This window comes from Polypterus senegalus, chromosome 2 (genome assembly GCF_016835505.1).
Source record: "Polypterus senegalus isolate Bchr_013 chromosome 2, ASM1683550v1, whole genome shotgun sequence".
Lineage (NCBI taxonomy): Eukaryota > Metazoa > Chordata > Cladistia > Polypteriformes > Polypteridae > Polypterus > Polypterus senegalus.
In genome coordinates, this window is record NC_053155.1 from 94,263,724 (window position 1) to 94,285,009 (window position 21,286).

Genomic DNA, 21,286 nt, shown 5'->3' on the forward strand with positions numbered 1-21,286 from the left:
CCAAGAGCTCAGGCTTCCACTACGCAGACTGCAGGGAAAGCACTTAATGTGACAAACAGCAGGAAAATGACAAGGTAGACATGTCGCTTCTAATCAAGAGTGAGCCTGCCAAGCACTGAACTGCTGTAACCTGACCACCTAACCACAAAGCAAACACAGAAATCGTAAATCCCTACAGGCTGCAATGTGCTTCTGCAATTAGAGGAACAGTATTCAATTATTTCTTAATTTGCAGGACATGATTTGGAATGGAAAAATAAGGATTTCTGCAGGTTGCCCCAAAGCACTCCTCCTTTTGCCTCCTTGTGATTTTTGAATTATGGTTGCAATATGCAGGTGCTAGTGTTTCAATGAAAGAAAAAAGCATAGTGGAGCACTACACTAGCTACAGGAACAAATAAGTTGCTCTTCGTGATTGCCAAAAACAATGTATGACAGGTGTGTGTGATTCTGCACATATTTTCAAAGTTTGCATATTTCAGTTTAGCAAGTATTTTACGTAGCCAAGCACCTGGCCTGGCAATTGCGTTCTGTATATTATATTAAATATTTTGCAATGCAAACCTTTACTCAAGGCTTAAAATAGTTTTTGGCATACAACCAAATATACCGTATATTCCAAACGAGCTCTTAATGAGGTTATGCAAATCAAATAAAGATGTGGTGGTATTTCTGCATTAAAGGCCAGTGTGGCACAGCCCCAGCAGATATTGTGCATAGTGTTTCCTGCAACTTACATACTAGACTATATTACCTGTCAGTTCACTGGAAATTTGTAAAAAAAAGACCCTCAGGCCATATGGAGGAGAATAAAATACAGTAGATCACAGGTAAAGGGAAAATAATATCTTTAGTCTTGAGCAGAGATGGCTGCATAGGGCCAAGTACATGTATTTAAAGCCCTCAAAAGTGGAGATAAAGATGATTAATCAGATTTATAATTCAATAAGGATTCTGCCACTTGATGAAGTTGCAATTCTTTGAAAATATATTCGAATAGAACAGGAGGCAAACATGGCTGCTGAAGGGACTGTGCTATACTCTATAATGGCAGAATGCTATCACATGGGCAGGTGAAGGGTGACGAAGGCACAGAAGAATGAACCACAGCGGTCATTCCTCAATCTTTTTTATTTGAATTTTATTCAGTAAGGCTTGCTGAAAGGCTTGACAGAAAACTGAAGGAGCCTTTACACCTTCTCATAAAAGAAGTGCTGTTGTGAATTTTGAAGTGCAGCCCTTAGAGCATAGAGCTGTTGTCCCCAACTCTGGTCCTGGATTGTTACAGTGGCTGCAGGTTTTCATTCTAACCCTTTTCTTAATTGGTGACAAGTTTTTGCTGCTAATTAACTCCCTTTCCTTTCATTTTAATTGACTTGTTTTTTTTTAAGATTTGTTCCCTTGAATTTCTTCATTGTTCCTCTGAATTGCTTCATCTATGTCCTTAAATGGCACTCAAACAGAAATGAAATGTGAAGTTAGTGAGCCAACAGAAAACCAACTAAGTCAGGGCCTCAAACTCCAACTAATTTCACTCCAAGCAGTTATCTTGTTAATTAAAGCCATTTTCTAATTCCATGGCTTGTTGCTGCTCTCCTTATGCAATAGCATGCATTTCCGAAATTGCTGATTTTCTCCTTCTAAGAGCACTGTTAAAATGTTTGGGAGACCTGAGCAGATCAACAATACTGATACCTTCATCTTTCTTTATTTTTAGATAATGTATGAAGGACACTGTCTGCTGGTCATGTTTTGGCTCATTTTGTATCTCATTATTGGCTGCTAATTAAGGAAAAGAAACAATTAAGAGGTCTGAGTCTTAAGGAGCAAGTTAATTAAAATTCATTCAAAAGAAGTTAATTAGCAGCAAAAGCATGTGATTAATTAAGAAAAGGGTTAGAATAAAAACCTGCAGTCACTTTAGTTGGGGACCCCTGACATACAGAACAGCGATGTTACCAGAGGTACAGGAAGTGGGATGTACCCTTAATTTGATTGAACAGGCTCTTTTAGTATATGCTTATCAAGACGTGCTTTAAAACTACACTCTTGCTTTGCAATAAAACTTAAACCTGGACCAGAACACCTCTACTCCACTCTCTGGTGGTCTATTTGCAGAAAGAAATGACATTCCCACTTTCCCCTCATCAAAAGGTATCCAGACTTCTCCCACCTTTACAGCAGCCTTAGATGAAATCAGTTTCTCATAGTACTGTATAAAAAATGTAAAAAACATGGTGATGAACTATTGAGGCAACCCAACTTTCAGGAAACCGCTTGAGCTGCACAGATCAAATAATGTAGACTTATTTGTAAAACGTAAATTTTTTATATTTTCTCAAATACATTTTTATGATTAAATCTTGTGAGGAATTACTTCCTGCTTTACTAGTAATAATAGTATCTCAAAATACAACATGCATGGCATAACTATCACTTAACTGTCAGAGATGGCTGGAGTGGCGACCTGGCCGGGACGCCCAGGAGGACCGGAGGAGGGCTTGCGCCTTCCCCAGACTATGTGGGGGCGACCGCCCTGGTACCTTTGGTGGCCAAGGGTACAGAGTTTTGAAGCCACACCCTGTAGGGGGCGCCCCATGCCTTTGGAGCTCTGGACCTCAGCACTTCCGCCACACCCAGAAGTACTGGGGGGAAGAGGAGCAGAGACACCCGGAGTGCTTCCAGTGATGCAGCCGGCACTTCCGTCACCGGGAAGTGACTGGGGCTAGTTGGTGGAAGATTGCCGGGATACACCTGGAGCACATTCGGGGGCAGCATAAAAGGGGCCGCCTCCCTCCATTTGAGGGCTAGAGTCGGGAGAGAAGAGAGGACGAGGTCTGGAGGAGAAACAAGGAGGAGGCCTGAAAGTAAAGACACTGTTTTGTGGCCAGAACTTTGGGGACTTTGGGGTGTGTTGCACTGTACAGTATGCCTATTAAACGTGTGACATGTCCGCCTGTCTGTGTCCAGGTCGGCTACCACAGAACTAAATTAACAGAAGAATTCTATGTAACAACTTTCATATTATATAAAATACAGACCATGAAAGTCTATATACAATCACCAACATTTTACTATTATATAAAATTTGAAAACAAGTTGAAAAATAAGATTAAACATAGGTTAAAGTAGTAATTACCTTACAAGAATAATAAAGGCTACTGAAAAATATTCAAGTTTCAATTGTACAAGATTTTTTCTAAAATTCGTCAATACACAATGTAATTTAAACAAATAATGCAAGTTGCTCACTCAGCCTCCACTCCACATTTTGCCTGTTTGAATGAATAAAAAACGTTTCATGCTACACAATGATAAAGTGCATCAATGCCTCAATTTCCAGCACACAACTTTTTACTTTAAAGCAAGCAACAACAAGCACAAAGTATACAAAATTAATAAATGCCTTCATTATTTGTCCTTGTTACTTTATAGGATTTTATGAGGTTAACAGTAATAAATAAATTACAGTGCATTTGTTCTAAATCCATAACCAAAACAATGGCTTATGCATGATTTTGTCAATTCCTGCTCTGCTTAACAACTGTAACACGTAAAAGGATACATTTTCTAAGCGGAAATACTGTGCAAACCACATAAAAAGAATCCTGTAAAGACACTCAGTTGTGGTTACCTTTATGTGGTAGAGAGTAACTAATACTGAGAAAAAAATGAAATTGCTCTGAAGGTTAGAAGATTTGGATTTTTAAAAACTTGGAAAGGTGACAGCAAAGAACAAATAGATAAATCAGCAAATAAAAAAGATTTTGAACAACCTAGTAGTTCTCTGTTTTATGTTATTAGGGGAAGAAAACATAATTTAATGAAATGCAATGAGCTGTAGTGGAAGAGAATGTATATCCATGGATTTAAGTAAATGGAGCGTCAAAATAAAATGAAAGAGGACTGAACTGCATATACAGTATGAGAAGAAAAAAAAAACCATGACCGCAAAAGAAAAAAGAAACTCTTGGACAGAGTGAAAGACTAGAACAGCCTTTAAGAAATGACTTATGAACATAGACAATGAATGCGTCTCCATCTGTGTCAAGTCATGATCACACCTGATACTAATTCCATTGAAGGATTCATGGGAATATTTCCTTAACTATTATTGTACTCAAATGACATCATACATATTGATTTCAGGAACCCGCCATTTAACAGAACACTGAGTTGGGAGATAAAATATTACTTGCAGCAAAATACAAAGTAACTGTAACTCATATTTACAGATCACTTCATAATGGAGAGATGCAGAATACTCACTTCCTTTGCCTTAAGTGATATAAGCCCACCAACAATGTCCTAAGAATATTTTGGGTAGATACAGTTGGAGTTCATTTATAGCAAATCATCAGAAATAAATGACAAAAATGATTTAATAAAAGGGTATGATGTTCCTCAAGGGTACTTGGGTATTTGTACAGACTGCACAAATATAAAGTATTTGTGCAAGCATGTGAATATGGCTTGTTTTTGACATTTGACAAAGAGGAAAGACCCTTAACTAACAAGGGTTGTTCTCTATACTATGGACTTAAAATCATAGTATTCCTTGCTATGTCAAGAAAAGAAAGTTAATATAGTATATCTACTTGTGGTTAAAATATAACTTAATGTGAAATACACTGAAAAGTTGTTCTCCATGAATATATCTACCTGTATATATAAGCAAAAAAGTCAGCAACATATGAAAGAAAATACAACACTCAGTCAACAAAACTTTCTTCCGAACTATTATTGAAGCATTTCAGATCTCTTATAGTCCTACAATTAAAGCATATGAAACAAATATAGAACTGAGCACTAATATCATGTTGACAATGGTTATTTAATATTCGTTTTTGTGTTTATTATATTATTTTCTTAATTCCTCTGAAAATTGTGAAAAAATATAACATTCAAATCTGTGAAATTCAATTCAGGATTGTCGGGCTGATAACAATGACCACTGATAAACACACCATAGTCACAAATAAAACAAATCCATCCATTTCTTTTTCTCAAAGCCACCTTTTCCTGGTCAAAGGTACAAGGACATATAGTAACTGTCTACTATTATTAATAAAGTAAATCCATATCTTTCTGTAAACTACTATTGAATGTTACAAAATCAATTATCTATTAGTTAATGATGCTAAGGAATTTTAGTTTTTTACAAATGATTTGTTCATACTAGTATCAATCAAAGCTCCTTTAGATTTTCATGGCTAACAAATTTATACATATTCTTTTAGCATAATCAGAAGCCTGATGATTTATTAATAGTTAGATGGAAAGAAATTGAAAAAGAAAATCATTTTATTTCATTTTAACGATTTTCCTTCTCAATGCTCTTTATTTCATTGTTTTTCAAAAAAAATCAAATGTGTGCTTTCACTTGCATTCATTCACTGGATTCATTTTAATAACTGGAGTTGACTTTTGGGGTGCTTGGTTTTGCAGTTATTAGCACTGCTGTTCCACAGTTCTAGTAGACAATATTAAAACTAATCTGTGTTTTTTTTTTCTCTTGGTACTACTATTTTCCTCGCTTATTCCAAAATGTTCCATGTTAGATCAAATGGTCACTTTAAACTGTTAATGCATTAGTAATTGCACATGTCTGTGCATGAGCACAATCTAATAAACTTGTACCTCACCCAGGGTGGATGATTGCCTTGACTTGATGTAACTACAATATGATCTATCTGCCAATGATTTCAAAATTGATTTTTGAGATGGAAAATGAATGATAGATGCAAGGACTGATAGAAGGGCGGATTTACAATTTTCAGAAAGGTTTGACTTCTAGAACCTTACTTTTGGAATAGGGAACATTTCAGATTGGTTGCATAATACCCACAAGCCTAAATTTGCACCCAAGAAGAGAAAAACCAACAAAATGGAGCAAACCTTTTCAACCTGGTGTAATGTACTTATTCAACATCTTTCTTGTAAGAATGTATCATCACAATGAAAACAAAACCCATACTTTTTTTGGCAGCATTCATGAAAACACTATCCCAAAGCACTACAAATACCAGTAAATGGTAAAAATAAAGTATTGTTTTATTATGAACATTATATAAAGTACTCTTTATATACTATCATACAGAAAGGTCAAATATTGCTGTCACCTACTACTCAGTCAAAGGAAGGAAAAGACCTTGTAACTTTATGGTGAAGCTTCAAATCCATCCATCCATTTTCAAACTTAATTCACTAATACTTTCAAAAGGGAAAGATACAAACAAGCAAAAATTAAACCCAAGCTCTGTTAAGTGATAATTCAGGTTAACACAACCTATGAATTATGAAATGACACAGACTTGCAGCTTTAATACCAACAGGAGTTTCATTAAGAAAAGCTAACCTTATAAGAAGGCATTGAACTAAAGTGACAGTAAACTAAGCAACATTCTGTAAAGACTGGTTACAGAATGAAGTACTGCAGATATCTACTTGTGCACAATAGTCTGACTGGGATACTAAAGACACTCAGAAATGAAAATGATGGGGTCAGAATTTTGACTTTAGATTGAGGATGTCAATCCCATTTTATTGAAAGCTGCAGTGAGAGCAGGGTTTTTCTTCTAGACAGTTTCTTAAAAAGACGCCAGTTATTTTATTAATAGAACTTAATTGCTTATTAAGGTTCAGAACCCAGACTGGCAAATTTTAAAAAGTTGTTTACAGTTTTCTATTTTTTCCTTCTTCTTATCCCACTGCTAACAAACAATAAGATGGAAATAACCACTGAACCAACAACTACACTTAAATTGTTTCCATTTGCATATTAAAAATCTATACAAATTACACACTGGGATAGAAACAAAAGAATAAAAACTGAAGGGCTAACAAGTACAAATCTCAGAGATTTGGCTAATGTCCTCAGAAAACGAAAATCTATACGATTATAAAAAGATGCCTAAAAAGCCACAGAATTAAATTCCAAGTGTGATAAACAGCAAGAATATGTTTTTTACCCGGGTAGACCGTGTGTTGCAGTGGATAAGGCATTAAAATGTAAAGCCAAAGGCTGAACTCATGTATTTGCAAGATTTACAGATACACTGTATAAGAAGTATATAAAAATCAAAGCACTTCAACTTTATGTGTTCCAATGTAAAATGTTCCACTTAAAAATTAAATGTGATATTCTAAACACGAACATACCTGGAATTTATAACTAGAACACATTGTACTCATTATGTTTCACCTCAATCCTGGAATGGGCAACTTAATAACACGAAGTTAGATAATAAAGAGTGATAATTTTTTTTATATTGTTCATTTTTTGCCATGTTACTGATTCTGAACCCTTCACGTTATAAAAAAAATATTAAAAGTTATTTCAAGCAGAAAAGGGAAACCAGATTCTGTCCAAAAATGGTTAAAAAAATCATGTGATTAAATGTCCTTGTTTAACATCTTGAATTAATGTTTCTGTGATTTACTTACATTTACCTTATTAAAATTTCTGTATTCTACTAAACCTTTCCTAACATAAATGCCATGTTACACCAACACATTGCAGATTTCTGAAGTTGCATTTATGAAGCAAAAATGGTTTATGGTTGTGACTTAATGATAAATATAGTGTACTAGAGATTAAACTACTCCTCTATACCTGTTTGGTTCTGTAGTAGTCATCCATTTTCAAATCCTGATTTAGCATTTTGTTATAAGCAGCTGGTGTCACATACCACAAACTGATATCATGAACCTGCACCAAGGTTTCACTTACCTGAATGTGAAGTTCTTTTGTTTAGTTAAACCTTAATATTCAAGAGTATGTTAGCAAAGTTATTAATAGCCTTAATTTTAAGAGACATAGATGGTTACAGTTACCTGGCCAGAAGACACATAAACATGGTAGGAAGGAAAGGGGTTAGTGTGTCACTTGGTCAAAAAACATGAACCAGGAAACAGGCCTTCGTCAAAACAGAAAAAACAAAATGTGTATCAAGAAAGCTAAGCAAAAACAAAACTGAGAGAAAAGATTCTAAACATCATAAACAGATCACAAAGTAAGTAAAACCAACAAAAGTTAAGAGTCAGGCTAAGAATTTGACAAATGATGTGATACTGAGCCAGGACCAAAAGCCTTTATAAATCATGAAGCCAAAGTCCCAGTCATGCCACATGCCTTTTCCAGGGATTTTAGGTCATAAACTTAATTTACAATTTCTTAGTGAGATGATGGCGTTTAACCTCCTTAGCGTAATTTATTCCAGGAAAAATGAGCCAAAAATGTTATTTTGTGTAACAGAAACATGTAAATACCAAAACATCAACATAAATACAGCAGAAAAGATATTTATAGTATCCACTGCTGTACTAATGGAAATTTAGTACATGTTCTTCATGTGACATATTTAGAAAGAGTTTAGAAAGAGTCACAAATGCACAGTCCGATGATTTGAGCAATGATTCAGTATCAGTTTGTTCTAAAACTGTTTTTTTTTATTTTTTGTTTGCCATTCTATTTTTTTATAGGAGGCTATGCACCATTCACGAATAGTGATGAGTTACTATGAAGTTACCATAAAATGCCAGAAAGAATAAAAAAATACAGTGATACTTCGGTATATGTCCACTTTGGAATAAGTTCAACTTGGTATACGTCCTGTTTGGACGCAAAAAAGTTTGCTTGGTATACGACCTTTGTTTGGAATACGACTCGCGTGCTAGAACACTGCGTGCTACCCTTGTTTACCTCTCTTGAGACAAAGCCACGACTGCCCACGAGCTTCAGTACACCAGTTGGTAGCATTCAGTGAACAATCAGCATGCTACCCTTGTTTACCTCTCTCGAGACAAAGCCACAACTGCCCACGAGCATCAGTACGACAGTTGCTAGCATTCAGTGAACAACCTGCGGTACAACTCTATGTGAAATTTCACGTGATTTTGTATTTTTTTGCATAAATTTTAATTGATTGTTGAAAAGTATGAAGGTGGCATGCGTATCCAGGACATGTCTGCTGCGTACTGTATGCCGAGAACAATAGTATCTACGATTGTGAAGAACAAAAAAAAAGTAAAGTGAGGCTACATTTTCATTTATTTCATCTAATTGCTTTTGTATTTATGTATTTTATTATTAAGCAGTGTTTAAATTATTTTATACAACCCCAGCAATGTATAATATGCCAATAACAATAGGATTTTTTTTCATGGGAACGGATTAATCATTTTCCCTTTATTTCTTATGGGAGAAATTTGTTTGGTATACATCCGGTTTGGTATAAGTCAAAGGATCTGGAACAGATTAAGGATGTATACCGAGGTACCATTGTATTAATGATTTTTTGCAGCCTGATGCTATTTCATTCACTCAGCAAAATAGCATCCCTAGAGTTATTACTTACAGTAATCCCTCACTATATCGCGCTTCAACTTTTGCGGCTTCACTCTATCGTGGATTTTATATGTAAGCATGTTTAAATATATATCGCAGATCTTTCGCTGGTTCGTGGGATTCTGTGGACAATGGGTCTTTTTACTTCTGGTACATGCTTCCTCAGTTGGTTTGCCCAGTTGATTAAATACAAGAGACGCTGTTGGCGGATGGCTGATAACCTACCCAATCAGAACATGTGGTTAAGTTCCTGGGTGCTGATTGGCTCAGTGACGGGGTGCCAAATTCAATTCTGCTTTGCGTTAACCAGGAGATCTCGTCTCCGAGTTTCTCTATGTAAAGAGTTAAGTTTTGTCAATGAGCTGCTCGATGCCCACTCCGAGATGCTGAGAGACGAAGATTTGGCTAAGATGATCAAGTCAGTGAGTGAGAAAGATAAGGAACAAGAGGACCCAGCACAGGAAGAAGACGCTGGCCTAACTCTCGAGCTTCTTGCAACCATTCTACAAATGGCAAAAGATCGCCAGATATCGGTTGAAGAATGGGACCTACAAATGATTCGTTTTTTGCAATTTAGAAATGCTCTTGATGACAAATGAAAAGCAGTGCCAGCAACTGCACATCACGATGTTCCTTAACCCGCAAAACACCGCCTGGTACGCCTTCAGTGGAAGAAGAAATTCCAGACGACAACAGCGGTGCTACACAGTCACCTGAAGAGGCTCCTTTAGAAGAGCTGTAACGCTCTCCTTTGTTAAAATTAAACTCATCGTTATCGGACATGTCGTCGTGTCATTGTTGGGGAGTACCCATAAAAATTTTCTACGTACTTAGTACATGTACATTTAGTGTAACTGTACACACATTTTACTGTATACAATTTTTCTTGAATTGTACGTATTTATTGCTGGTGGCCTGTCTATCGTAATGGCTGCAACAAATGTGATATCGGAGACGCTCGATATCTTTAAAATAATATTTAGGTTTTACTGTATATAAACAGTGTGTTTACATACATAAATTCAATGAATCTTACCTAATATCTAAGAGAATATAAACGGTTTATGCTGTATAACTGTGTGGGAAATTCTTATAAGAGTGTGGGAGAGATTATAAGGGCTTACAATATATAAAAATAACCATATAAACATGTTTTTTACTTCGCAGATTTTCACCTTTCATGGGGGGTTCTGGAACGCAACCCCCGCGATCGAGGAGGGATCACTGTAAAGCGTTATCATTACATGTCACCCCAAGCCTGACATAGATTTAACTATATCTGCATAGAATTTTGAGTCTAAGTCACACTCGGGGTTAATGCAAGGAGGTTAAGGCATGCAACCTGGAAGTGCAATGCATATGCAAATGAAAAAGAAAAACAGGTGTCCAAAGTCTCATTTTTGTCTTACCATAATAGATTGGAAAAAGGAAAAAGAAAAGGAATAGATACCTGGAAAGAATTCATAAAGGCTCCAGAACTGTCAAGGCAGCATGTTAACTGGCTGTCAGAACGCAGCAAGCTGATGCAACATAAATTTGAAATTGTGCTGAAAAATCATGAAGCAGCTGAGTAACCACTGTCACACAATGTAACATTCTTGGGGTGACAAAATCCAGCAATTGCAGTTATTAAGTTTGATATGTTCTCTGACCAGAACTTATGTAGTGTGCTACTGGCTTAATGGAACACAAACTTGCCAGAAATGAAGACCATGTAGTTGGCTTTGCTAGGCAGGGGAAGTGAGAGGTGTAGTTGATGACTACAGGCAGTCTTGATGGGAATAATAGGTGATACTCATCTAATAATAATAATTTACTTCATTTGCCATTTATAATTTCTTGCATACAGCATTTAGTTTTGCATACTCCAACTTACTCAGAGTTTTAGGAATACATCACAGGGTCAGCTATATGTTCAGCACCCCTGGAGCAATTGCAGGTTAAGGGCCTTGCTCAAGCTCCCAACAGAGTAGTATTCCTTCTGTCACTGCTGGGATTCGAACCAGCCACCAACCCAAATTGTTTTAACCACGTAGCCACCACTCTGCCCATAATAATAGCTCACTACTCAAAGTGATCCACGCAGGGAGGACCCAGGATGGATGTGATCTCCTTACTGCGAGAAAGCAATATTATCACTGTGCAACCTTCCACCACTGTGAGAAAAGCAAAAAGCAACCCTAGACAGGAGTGCACATCATTAAGGAATATAATCACACATACACCTACCCTTACATAAGGCCAATTTAGAGGAACCTGTCATTTTTGAATGTCTTGATAGTCTGCAAATGGAAAACGGTGAGCCTGGAGTTAGTTATAGGAAACACATTCAGACATTCCACTTCACCACATCTAGGATTCATATTGGGGTACAAGCGCTGCTGGTGGTACTGCCACATCCTGCACCAAAATGCCACCTTTTCAAAATACATTTTAAATGTACAAAATCTGGTGCCCTGAACATCTAAAAATTTTATAGCATTTTGGACACAAGTCTTTGCCACAATCATTTAAGTTCAACACCACTGACAAATAAAGGATAAATATGTTTGTGTGTGCACTTGTTTATAATTTTTAACTTGACCTGAACAATCTGTCAGCTTGCTTCTGACATTTTTTATCTTTTCCTTTTCTTCACAAGTACCAACTTTCCACTCCATTGGGTCCTTTAAAAGAATAGCATATATTTACCAACAACGTCTCCATTATTAATATGAAAGCAAACATATATATATCACTTTGCTTAGTGCATAAGACTACAAAACAACAGAAGATAACAAGCATGGCTATACAAATGTGTGCCTTCAAAAAGTAAAAAAAAAAGACTGAAAGCTAATCCCATGCTGAAATTTAGCAAGACAATTATAAACATACTGTTGGAGTTTGTTCAACTGTATCAGGTTTGTTGTGTCCTTCACTTTTATTTTTTGCAGTTATTCCTATCATTTTTCCATATTAAATGTAATAAAGCAAAGGTACCAGACATTCCAGAGACAATCTAAATTACAAAGTAGAGCATGCAAGTACCCTGATATCAAGAAATGAATTGCCTGTGAAATCAAGAGACAAAGCAGTGTGTGCTGCTACCTTATAGCTGAAGTTTTCTGCTTCCATATCTTGGTTTGGGCATGGTCTGTGTGGAGTTGGCATGCAGCCTGTTTTGTCTGCACAGATTTTCTTCCAAGTACAGTACTTCAATTTTCATCCAAAAACGGCAAATGTCATCTTATCTGGTGATTCTTAACTGACCTCATGCAAGTTAACATGCCTTATTCTGGAATGGTACCAAGTATTGGATTCTGTATTGTGCCTAAATCTACTTATGTCTGCCACAGCTACCGCAAGCTTGAAAATAAAAGGGTGGATAAGATATTATCTAATATTAATAGGTTGTAGCACTGCAAAGTCAATAATACTTTTGTACTTGTTTTAGTTATACTATAATTATATATTGGAAGTGCAAATACAAAGTATATACACCGTGTAATTATGTACATGTTTGAGCGTGTGTCTTGTGTGTCCCTGCATCTAGAGTTGGTTATGAAATATAAGAATGATCGCATGGCATTCCGATAGCCGTCTAATGGAGTTCTAAGTCGTGTAAGGCTCGAGTCTGGTCTGGAGAACTAGGGGAAAGGCAGAAAGCGAACTCTGCAAAAGACTCGACTGTATTCGTTATTAAATCGTGCAAAATCAAACATTGAGGTTAAACGAAAAAGATCCCTTACACGTTACGCAAGTAGCATGCCTTGTAACAAAACCTTAAAACACAAATACATATTGTACCGCTAACCTAAAAAGTGCTTAACAATCGTATAAAACGTCCTGCTTTCCTTTGCAGCTAATCATATAACAAATAGGCAGTTATGGGCCAAAAACGCATATGACTAATTTTTAAACGAACTTTGCCTAATGTCTGTAATAGGCAGAACACAACGTCATTAAAGTCACTCGCGCACCGCCCTGGATTCACAAGCGCTCCTTCAGACACGAGCTGTGGTCTCCCAGCTCCACGCGCTGGTCGCAACCTCTTTTCAACTTAAATGGGCGTGGCTTCGTCGCGGCTGATTGGTGGAAGCACGCAGAGCGACTCTTCTTTACCAAACTCGGTGGAGCCGCTGAGTGTAGAAGTCTTGTGTCCGAGTACGGTGTGGACCTGAGGATGTTAGCGAGTTTAGTGAGCGAGTGTTTACAGGAGTCGGACTGGAAGTACGCGTAGATATCCGGCAGAAATGAGGGCTGTAAATGTTCATCTTTTTCTGAAGACACGCGACCCAGCATTGGTATAAGAGGACTCGTGAAACTTGGAGAACGTGCGCGGCAGACGCGAGGATCTTTGCAAGTGGTCATTTTGTAGTGGTGGATACTTTGCCAGCTGGTTGTCTGACATTGTGGGTTAAAAGAAAAAAAAGAGTGTGATCAAGAACATTTGGAGGAATAACGTAAGAGGATAAGCATGCGCTGGATCTGTGTTGTGGATTTATTGGCGTTTCTGCTCATTGGCTTCCTACCTCAGGTTCGTGGGTTCGGTGACGAGGATGAGATGCGCTGTGATCCAATTCGGATTTCCATGTGTCAAAACTTGGGATACAATGTTACAAAAATGCCCAATCTAGTAGGGCACGAACTTCAGTCTGATGCTGAGCTGCAGCTGACCACATTCACCCCGTTAATTCAGTACGGGTGCTCCAGCCAGTTGCAGGTGAGTACACGCTGCGGGGCACGCGCTGCTCAGCGTGATACGTCGTAATATCTCCTTGGGAATCGGAAGGGAGGCAGGCGTCGGACTTCAGCTCTGTAAAACTTTTTGAGTGACACCTGTTCAGGTGCAAGCTGCGCACCATCAACTCCTCATACTCAATTTAATTTTGCGTGTAGGCGTTAATTTTTATACATACAGTCTGTCCTTACAAGTTTAATTCAGTTTAACTCCTACCTCAATGAAATCCCAAACATATTTAACCGACCGCTGTATAGTTACCTTCAAACTTGTGAGAAATTTCAACGAAAGTTAAACCGATTGATGTTCAAATCCACGTAAATCACGTTTACCGCGTTAAAAGAGTTAACGCTCAAACGTGTTTTGCGATTTAAAACATAAATCCGCATACAGCAGTGCTGGGTTGACGAATTAATCAGATCACCGGGAGCTGGTTTTGTCTTGCAAATACACGCGTATGTTCCGAAAGTAGATTCCCGCTGATACAGGATCGTTTACTGTCTCGTGGTGTGACGGTGAAGTTAAACAACAAAAAAAGAAAAGTGTTTTTGCAATTCAATTTAGTAAATTTTTAGGATTTGGTGCGGGTTAATGCAGAATGTGGTTGGTGTTTTCGCTATATCGCATTTGGGGATAGGATCAGGCGAAAGATTCTAGTGAGTTATGGTCTTAATGTTTTCTATCTTATACATTTTTATGATGCCCCCATTTGCATGACCTGCATATTGCAGTTTAATGTCGGGGCCGTATATCCATCGCAGAGGTTCCTCATCTCCCAACAACGAGGCTGTCAATTGTTGTCGCACGGACCTGAAACTCACATCTTTGGAATTTGTCAGGAAAATTTTGAGAAAAGGCTTCATGTGCTCGTTCACCCATGTTTTTAAGTGTGTTAGTCTTTAACACAGTCAAATTCGTTATCCTTTAAAATCCACTCCATATCATTTACATTAATTTCAGCTTTCCATACGTCTAAGGTGTAGCTGGGAAAAGCTTTAAAAGCGTAGTCTTTATGGGATTTTACACGTTTTGAAGCTCGGATCAGGCTTAATTAACATTACCGTACTTTAGACTTCATTAACATATAGCATGTTGTCGATCTCAGACTAATATGCGTATGATACACTATAATGTACACTTTTTGTTTTTGGGATTGAATGGGAGTATATCAATTTAACTCCCTGGTTCCGACGTCAAGTCTAAATAATCTAGGCTGCTGCACCAATATGTATGTGAAAGCAGAACAACTTTAAAGAAATACCAAAAAATAAAGACAAATTCATAAATTCTGGTGGGTACAAAGTATTTTTCTGTTTTCTTTATATATATCTGTTTAGTTATATGTATAGGGTGTATAGGCTAACAGAGAGAGGGTTATGTGTGTTCTGTTAATTTTAACCAATTTGTGTTGTGATCAAAGTTATGGCCTTTACACACTTGACAAGAACATCAACATTTACATTCCCACCGACTTTTTCCTATAAAGTATAGGTTACTTGGTTTTTTTTAAAAAAAAAAAAAAAATTTTAAATATCCGTCTTTGAAGCCCCTTCTTGTGTGTTTCTGACATATTCCTGTACATGTTTGTCTTATTAGTTTCTCTTAACATTAAAATAAAGAGGGGAGGTTGAGGTTTGGTGACATGTAAGTTTAAACATTTTTAGTTGTGGTTGCATCTTTTGTGTGTGTGGATAATCAAGCTGACTCGTTAGAAATTCAGCCATTTGTTGTATTTGTTGTGTTAAAATGTGGTCAAAAATTGTTACCAACTCATGGACGCCATGCATTCTAGTTTAAGAAGCCCTCACTTAGCACTCTGAGCCTACAGTCACTGAAAATCTTTATACAAAAATAAATTGAATTCATTATTTCTAAATTGAAATTTGTGTTTTTTCTTTAACATAAATTCACATTTCAAACCTAAGAAAAAATGTCCATAGCTTAAGGAGGTGTTTCAATAGTAGTATTTAAAGTGATAAAAAGTTTCTCATCCAGCCACTTTTGTGCTGCTTTCTGTTTATTCTTTTTAAGAGTTATTAACATTAGAATATTTGGTGTTAGTATGAGGAAATTGGCTGCACATTTTCTCATAATGTGATGGTAAAAGTACAATGTTTTTCTAGGTTTAGAGGGAGTATAAACTTTTAAAAGAAATAATTGCACTCTTTTTGCTGCAGACTTGTGCTTTTGCCTGTCCTTGCATCTAATTGTGTCTCATTCCGTTCTCAATTAAGCTTGAATAATTTTGGAAACAAGGTGTGCCTTGCAGTTAGCAAGTTAGAGATGTCAGACTAAAAATATTTGAAGTTGAAATTTAAAGGTATGGAGATCCAAATACATGGAGCATAATTTTTTTTTTCTATTCCCTTCTAGTTCTTCCTCTGCTCAGTCTATGTTCCCATGTGTACAGAGAAGATCAATATCCCAATTGGCCCATGTGGTAGCATGTGCCTCTCCGTGAAAAGAAAGTGTGAGCCTGTCCTGAAGGAATTTGGATTTGTGTGGCCGGAGGCTTTAAACTGCAGCTTGTTTCCTCCTCAGAATGACCACAACCATATGTGCATGGAAGGACCAGGTGATGAAGAAATCCCTTATCACACAAGCAAAACCTCTCTGCAGCCTCTGGAAGAGGAATGTCAGACTATGGGGGTCAGTTCAGACCAGTACATCTTGGTCAAAAGGAGCCAAAAGTGTGTCTTAAAGTGTGGGTATGATGCAGGCCTATACAGCAGATCTGCCAAAGAATTCACAGATATTTGGATGGCTGTGTGGGCTGTTCTATGTTTTGTATCAACCTCGTTTACTGTTTTGACCTTCCTTATTGATTCATCCAGATTCTCATACCCGGAAAGACCCATCATTTTTCTTAGCATGTGTTATAATATTTATAGCATTGCTTATATTGTGAGATTGACCGTGGGCAGAGAGAGGATATCTTGTGACTTTGAAGAGGCGTCTGAGCCAGTGCTTATCCAGGAGGGGCTTAAGAACACCAGCTGCGCCATTGTCTTCCTTCTCATGTATTTCTTTGGGATGGCTAGCTCCATCTGGTGGGTAATCCTGACATTAACCTGGTTTCTAGCTGCAGGTCTTAAATGGGGACATGAAGCTATAGAGATGCACAGCTCTTATTTCCACATTGCTGCCTGGGCAATCCCAGCAGTGAAAACCATAGTGATTTTAATTATGCGGCTTGTGGACACTGATGAGCTAACGGGACTGTGCTATGTCGGGAGTCAACACATTGATGCACTTACTGGTTTTGTGGTGGCCCCTTTGTTTACTTATTTGGTGATTGGGACTTTGTTCATAGCTGCTGGTTTGGTAGCATTGTTTAAAATCCGATCCAACCTTCAAAAGGATGGTGCTAAGACTGACAAACTGGAAAGACTAATGGTAAAAATTGGTGTATTTTCAGTTTTATACACTGTCCCAGCAACATGTGTCATTGCGTGTTACTTTTATGAAATCTCTAATTGGACTGTCTTTCGCTACTCTGCTGAGGACTCAAACATGGCTGTGGAAATGTTAAAGATTTTCATGTCTCTTTTGGTTGGCATTACATCAGGAATGTGGATTTGGTCAGCCAAGACTTTACACACATGGCAAAAGTGTTCAAACCGGTTGGTGAGTTCTGGAAGGACGAAACGAGAAAAAAGGACAGAAAATTGGACAAAGCAAGGCAAGGGCAATGAAACTGTGGTATAAATCCAAACTATATCTGTTAACTTTTGGTTTTGATCTTTTTCCAGTGCTGAGCCAACCTATTATAAACTAGTTACAGGTTGGCACAAATGTCCAAATGCTTACCACAAGGCGATGCGTTGTAGGTGGGGAAAACCATTTGAAAACAATTGCTTTTAAAAAGACACTGTTGGTCCTTGTTGCACATTGCCTTACCAGCCACAATTGGCAATACTAAGGTCAGAGATGTTTTATACTTTTTGTATTTTAACAGTAACTAGTGTGGCTTGCTACAGCATCAAACACTGTATAATCCATGAACTGGCAGTTGCATAATCTGGGTTTCAAGCTATGGGTAACGTATTTCATAGCAGATTTTTGCTTTTCTTTTCAAGTTTTTATTTTAAAATACACTGGACAATGAGACTGTGTAAACTGAGCGTATATATCACAGTATGAAACACTGAAAGAGGATTTATTAATGAACTTTGTGAGCCTCATAATATTATTCAATTTAAATGTTCGTCTTATTCTGTAGATAAACCAAAAAACATTTAAAATGAATGCATTCAAAAGTGTTCAGCACAATTTTGTAGCCTGGTCAACCTATGACACACTGGGTATTTTTACAGTAGCAAAGTATTCAGACAATCCAAAGGTAAGGTTTTGTGCAGGAGATGCCTCTGAAATATTCATTCCATTCCATTGCAGGTTTGTAAGATGTTAGATGATTTTTAACCTTTTAAAACCAACACTTCATACTTCATTTATATTTGCTGGGGATAGATTTTTCATCATCTTAGATAGTGCCTTCCCCTCAAAAAGGGATCCTTGAACCATGTGTTCCTTCTATATGAGAAGCTATAATTATATAATTTCTATTCGTCATTTTTGTTGTGTTTATAAATTATATTGCAAACCCACAATTGCAGGCTTTTATCATTTCTATGATTTGATTATCATGAGTGTTTCTACTGGCATGACTTTTGGCTTTGACTTTGTTACTACTTTTGTTTTCCCAAAAGTGACTTATTCAGCTATAAATACATTTCTTGGTAAGATCTCCCAAAGTGTGTGTGTATATATAAAATACAAAACACATTTTTGTTCCTTAAATATTGTACAGGGAGATAGTTTTATTACTACATGTGTAATTTTTGGGATGTATTTATATGTAGAAGAAGAAATACTATATTTTCAAAATTCTCAAATAGATCTCCAACATTTATAATGAAGTACTTCCATTACGTAGCCCTTTCCTTGGGTGCTTCAGACAACTCTGTTGCAGTTATAAGCATTGACACAAATATGTGTAGAAGGTATAGTTTTCATTATGACATGTCACGTGTATGTCCCACTGATGAACCATACATTTTATTTTGGTTATGTGGGTGTTTTTGTGAAATATATATACATATCCCATGCATTAAGTGTAAGAAATTTTTTTTAAGCTTCATCTTTGCCACTTGAACTACCTACATCTGTCTCCATGTCACTTCAGCCCACTTGTTTCTATGATGTTGTATTTTTAATGGGCTTTTTAAATAATAAACATGTTGGAGAGTTTTTATCAGATTCAAAAATAGTTATTTTTATAAACCCAGTCACCATCAATACATTTTTTTTTTATTTGTTACTTAAAAATAAATCACTGTTACCCAAATTAAAATTTAGCTTTTATGCAGGTTTTGTGAAGGGAATAATACACACTCTCTCACATGCAGAGGTGTGTGTGTGTGATATCACATATATATGCATGTATGCGTGTATATGCAGTTTACATATGTGTATATACAGTACATGTATATATGTGATATTTATGCAATACATATGATATGGGCAATGTTTGCAGTAGATTTTATACACAATCAGCAGCTTACGCCAATCAATTATAATAATTAAAAGAAAAAGTTTCGGGCACTGTTGCAAAAAACATGCATTGAATAATTCAATTGCCTTCATTTTACTCAAACCAATGCTGTGTTTTCCCAGAGTGGTCTATAGCCCGGCTTTATTATTATTATTATTATTTATTTTCATTCATCATGAGCAATTTAATATCTAAGGATGGCCCTACATATTTACCTTTCTGAAAAGAATGTGTATGTTAGCATAACATATTTCTGTGGTAGAACAAATGTATGAGATGTCGGAAATATTTCTCCCATTCTGAATGTAACTGTACTACACTACTGCACCCTGGATCATTTCTGTAAAAATAATTTTTGCCCCCTCCCACGATATCCTTACTTTAATGTTCGTGTGAATGACAGTTAAAAACTTAAAAAGGGACAATACTCTTCTTTTTTTTTTTGGTTGTTTTTTAAAATATAAAAGTCTTTATCCACACATTTGACTTTTCCAAATGCCAGTGTGCACTTCCATTAAACTCTTACCACCATTTACTAGATTGCTTAGGCTATTAAAACCACTCCCATTTCAATTGGGTGGGGTGATCTCAGACTCCCTGCTGCTGCTTTATTCAGAGAGCCAAGCTCTATGGTTTTGACTTGTTTTGCACTTTATAAAACGCCTAACATATTGTACTCGTATTGGGTAATATGGCCCTTAAACTTTTTCTTTTTGCAACTGGTGCTCATGCAAAATTTGGTTGGGTTGGGTGCAGAGGTTTCCAAGTATACCAAGAACACACCGATCTTAATCTTTATATGTAAGATAACAACATTTTTTTCAAATGCAAAAAAAAAAATTGGTACTACACAGGTAAAAGCTATAAACCTGACAATTATGAAGTACTTGGTTATATTTTTCAAAGATTGTACAGAAAAAAGTGTTATGTATTATAAAATGTCTAATTTATCTTTGTAAAAAGTTTTGTTATTTAAAGAGAACTTTTGTATGGAAAAAATTAAACTTTTTGTTTCTTATATGGTGTCATTGTTTATTTATCCTCTTGCCACACAGCCTTTAGACATTTGCAGCCTCTATGTGATTTCCTGTGTTAACATCATCTTCTAAAGTTTTATTACTTGCAGTGGGACAGTATTCAATTAATTAAAGAAAAAGTTTAAAGTCTAAGACTGTAAATTTCAGTAGTTTAATAATTTTTCTTCCCGAGTCTTAAGAGTTTTTTTTATGTAATAGAGGAAGTACATTCTGAAAAAGCTAAATACAAATTTAACATGGAGCCTTTACAAACAGCATTTATAAACCAAACAAGTTTACAGCACAGAATCATAAACGGTTACAAAGTAGTGTGTTGTGTGTGTGGTTTTTTTTTTTTAAATGTAAATTGTGGGGGGGGTTTTGGGAACTGCTTTGAGCTACGAAAGACTAAAAACCTCTTAAATTATGTAGCTGGTATGCTGTGTAAGAAAGTGCACTGCAGCATGCAGACAGTCATGGAATGTGCATAATTCAATTTTGGCAAGTCTATCTAAATGTTTAACAGTCGGCAAGCAACTGGAGGAGTCAAATATATGAACTGTTGATTGAAAAAAAATGATGCAATGGACCTGTTTCTACTTTTAACAGTTACACGTTAAGAATTCCCTGACTAAGTTGCCACAAAT

At 36.6% G+C, this 21,286-nt stretch overlaps 1 protein-coding gene across 1 annotated transcript; it reads left to right on the forward strand.

The window, feature by feature from the left end:
* The first annotated feature begins 13,469 nt into the window (after positions 1-13,469).
* On the forward strand, positions 13,470-20,641 carry fzd4 (frizzled class receptor 4). Its single transcript, XM_039744173.1, has 2 exons — positions 13,470-14,051; positions 16,443-20,641. The coding sequence occupies exons 1-2, from the start codon at positions 13,806-13,808 to the stop codon at positions 17,775-17,777; spliced, it is 1,581 nt and encodes a 526-aa protein (XP_039600107.1). The 5' UTR covers positions 13,470-13,805; the 3' UTR covers positions 17,778-20,641.
* Positions 20,642-21,286: the final 645 nt, after the last annotated feature.

Excerpts from the sequence above, each read along its gene's own strand:
- fzd4 (XM_039744173.1), top strand. The coding sequence starts at position 13,806 with ATGCGCTGGATCTGTGTTGTGGATTTATTGGCGTTTCTGCTCATTGGC. Across the intron at positions 14,052-16,442 it reads GGTGCTCCAGCCAGTTGCAG|TTCTTCCTCTGCTCAGTCTA; the intron begins GTGAGTACACGC and ends ATTCCCTTCTAG.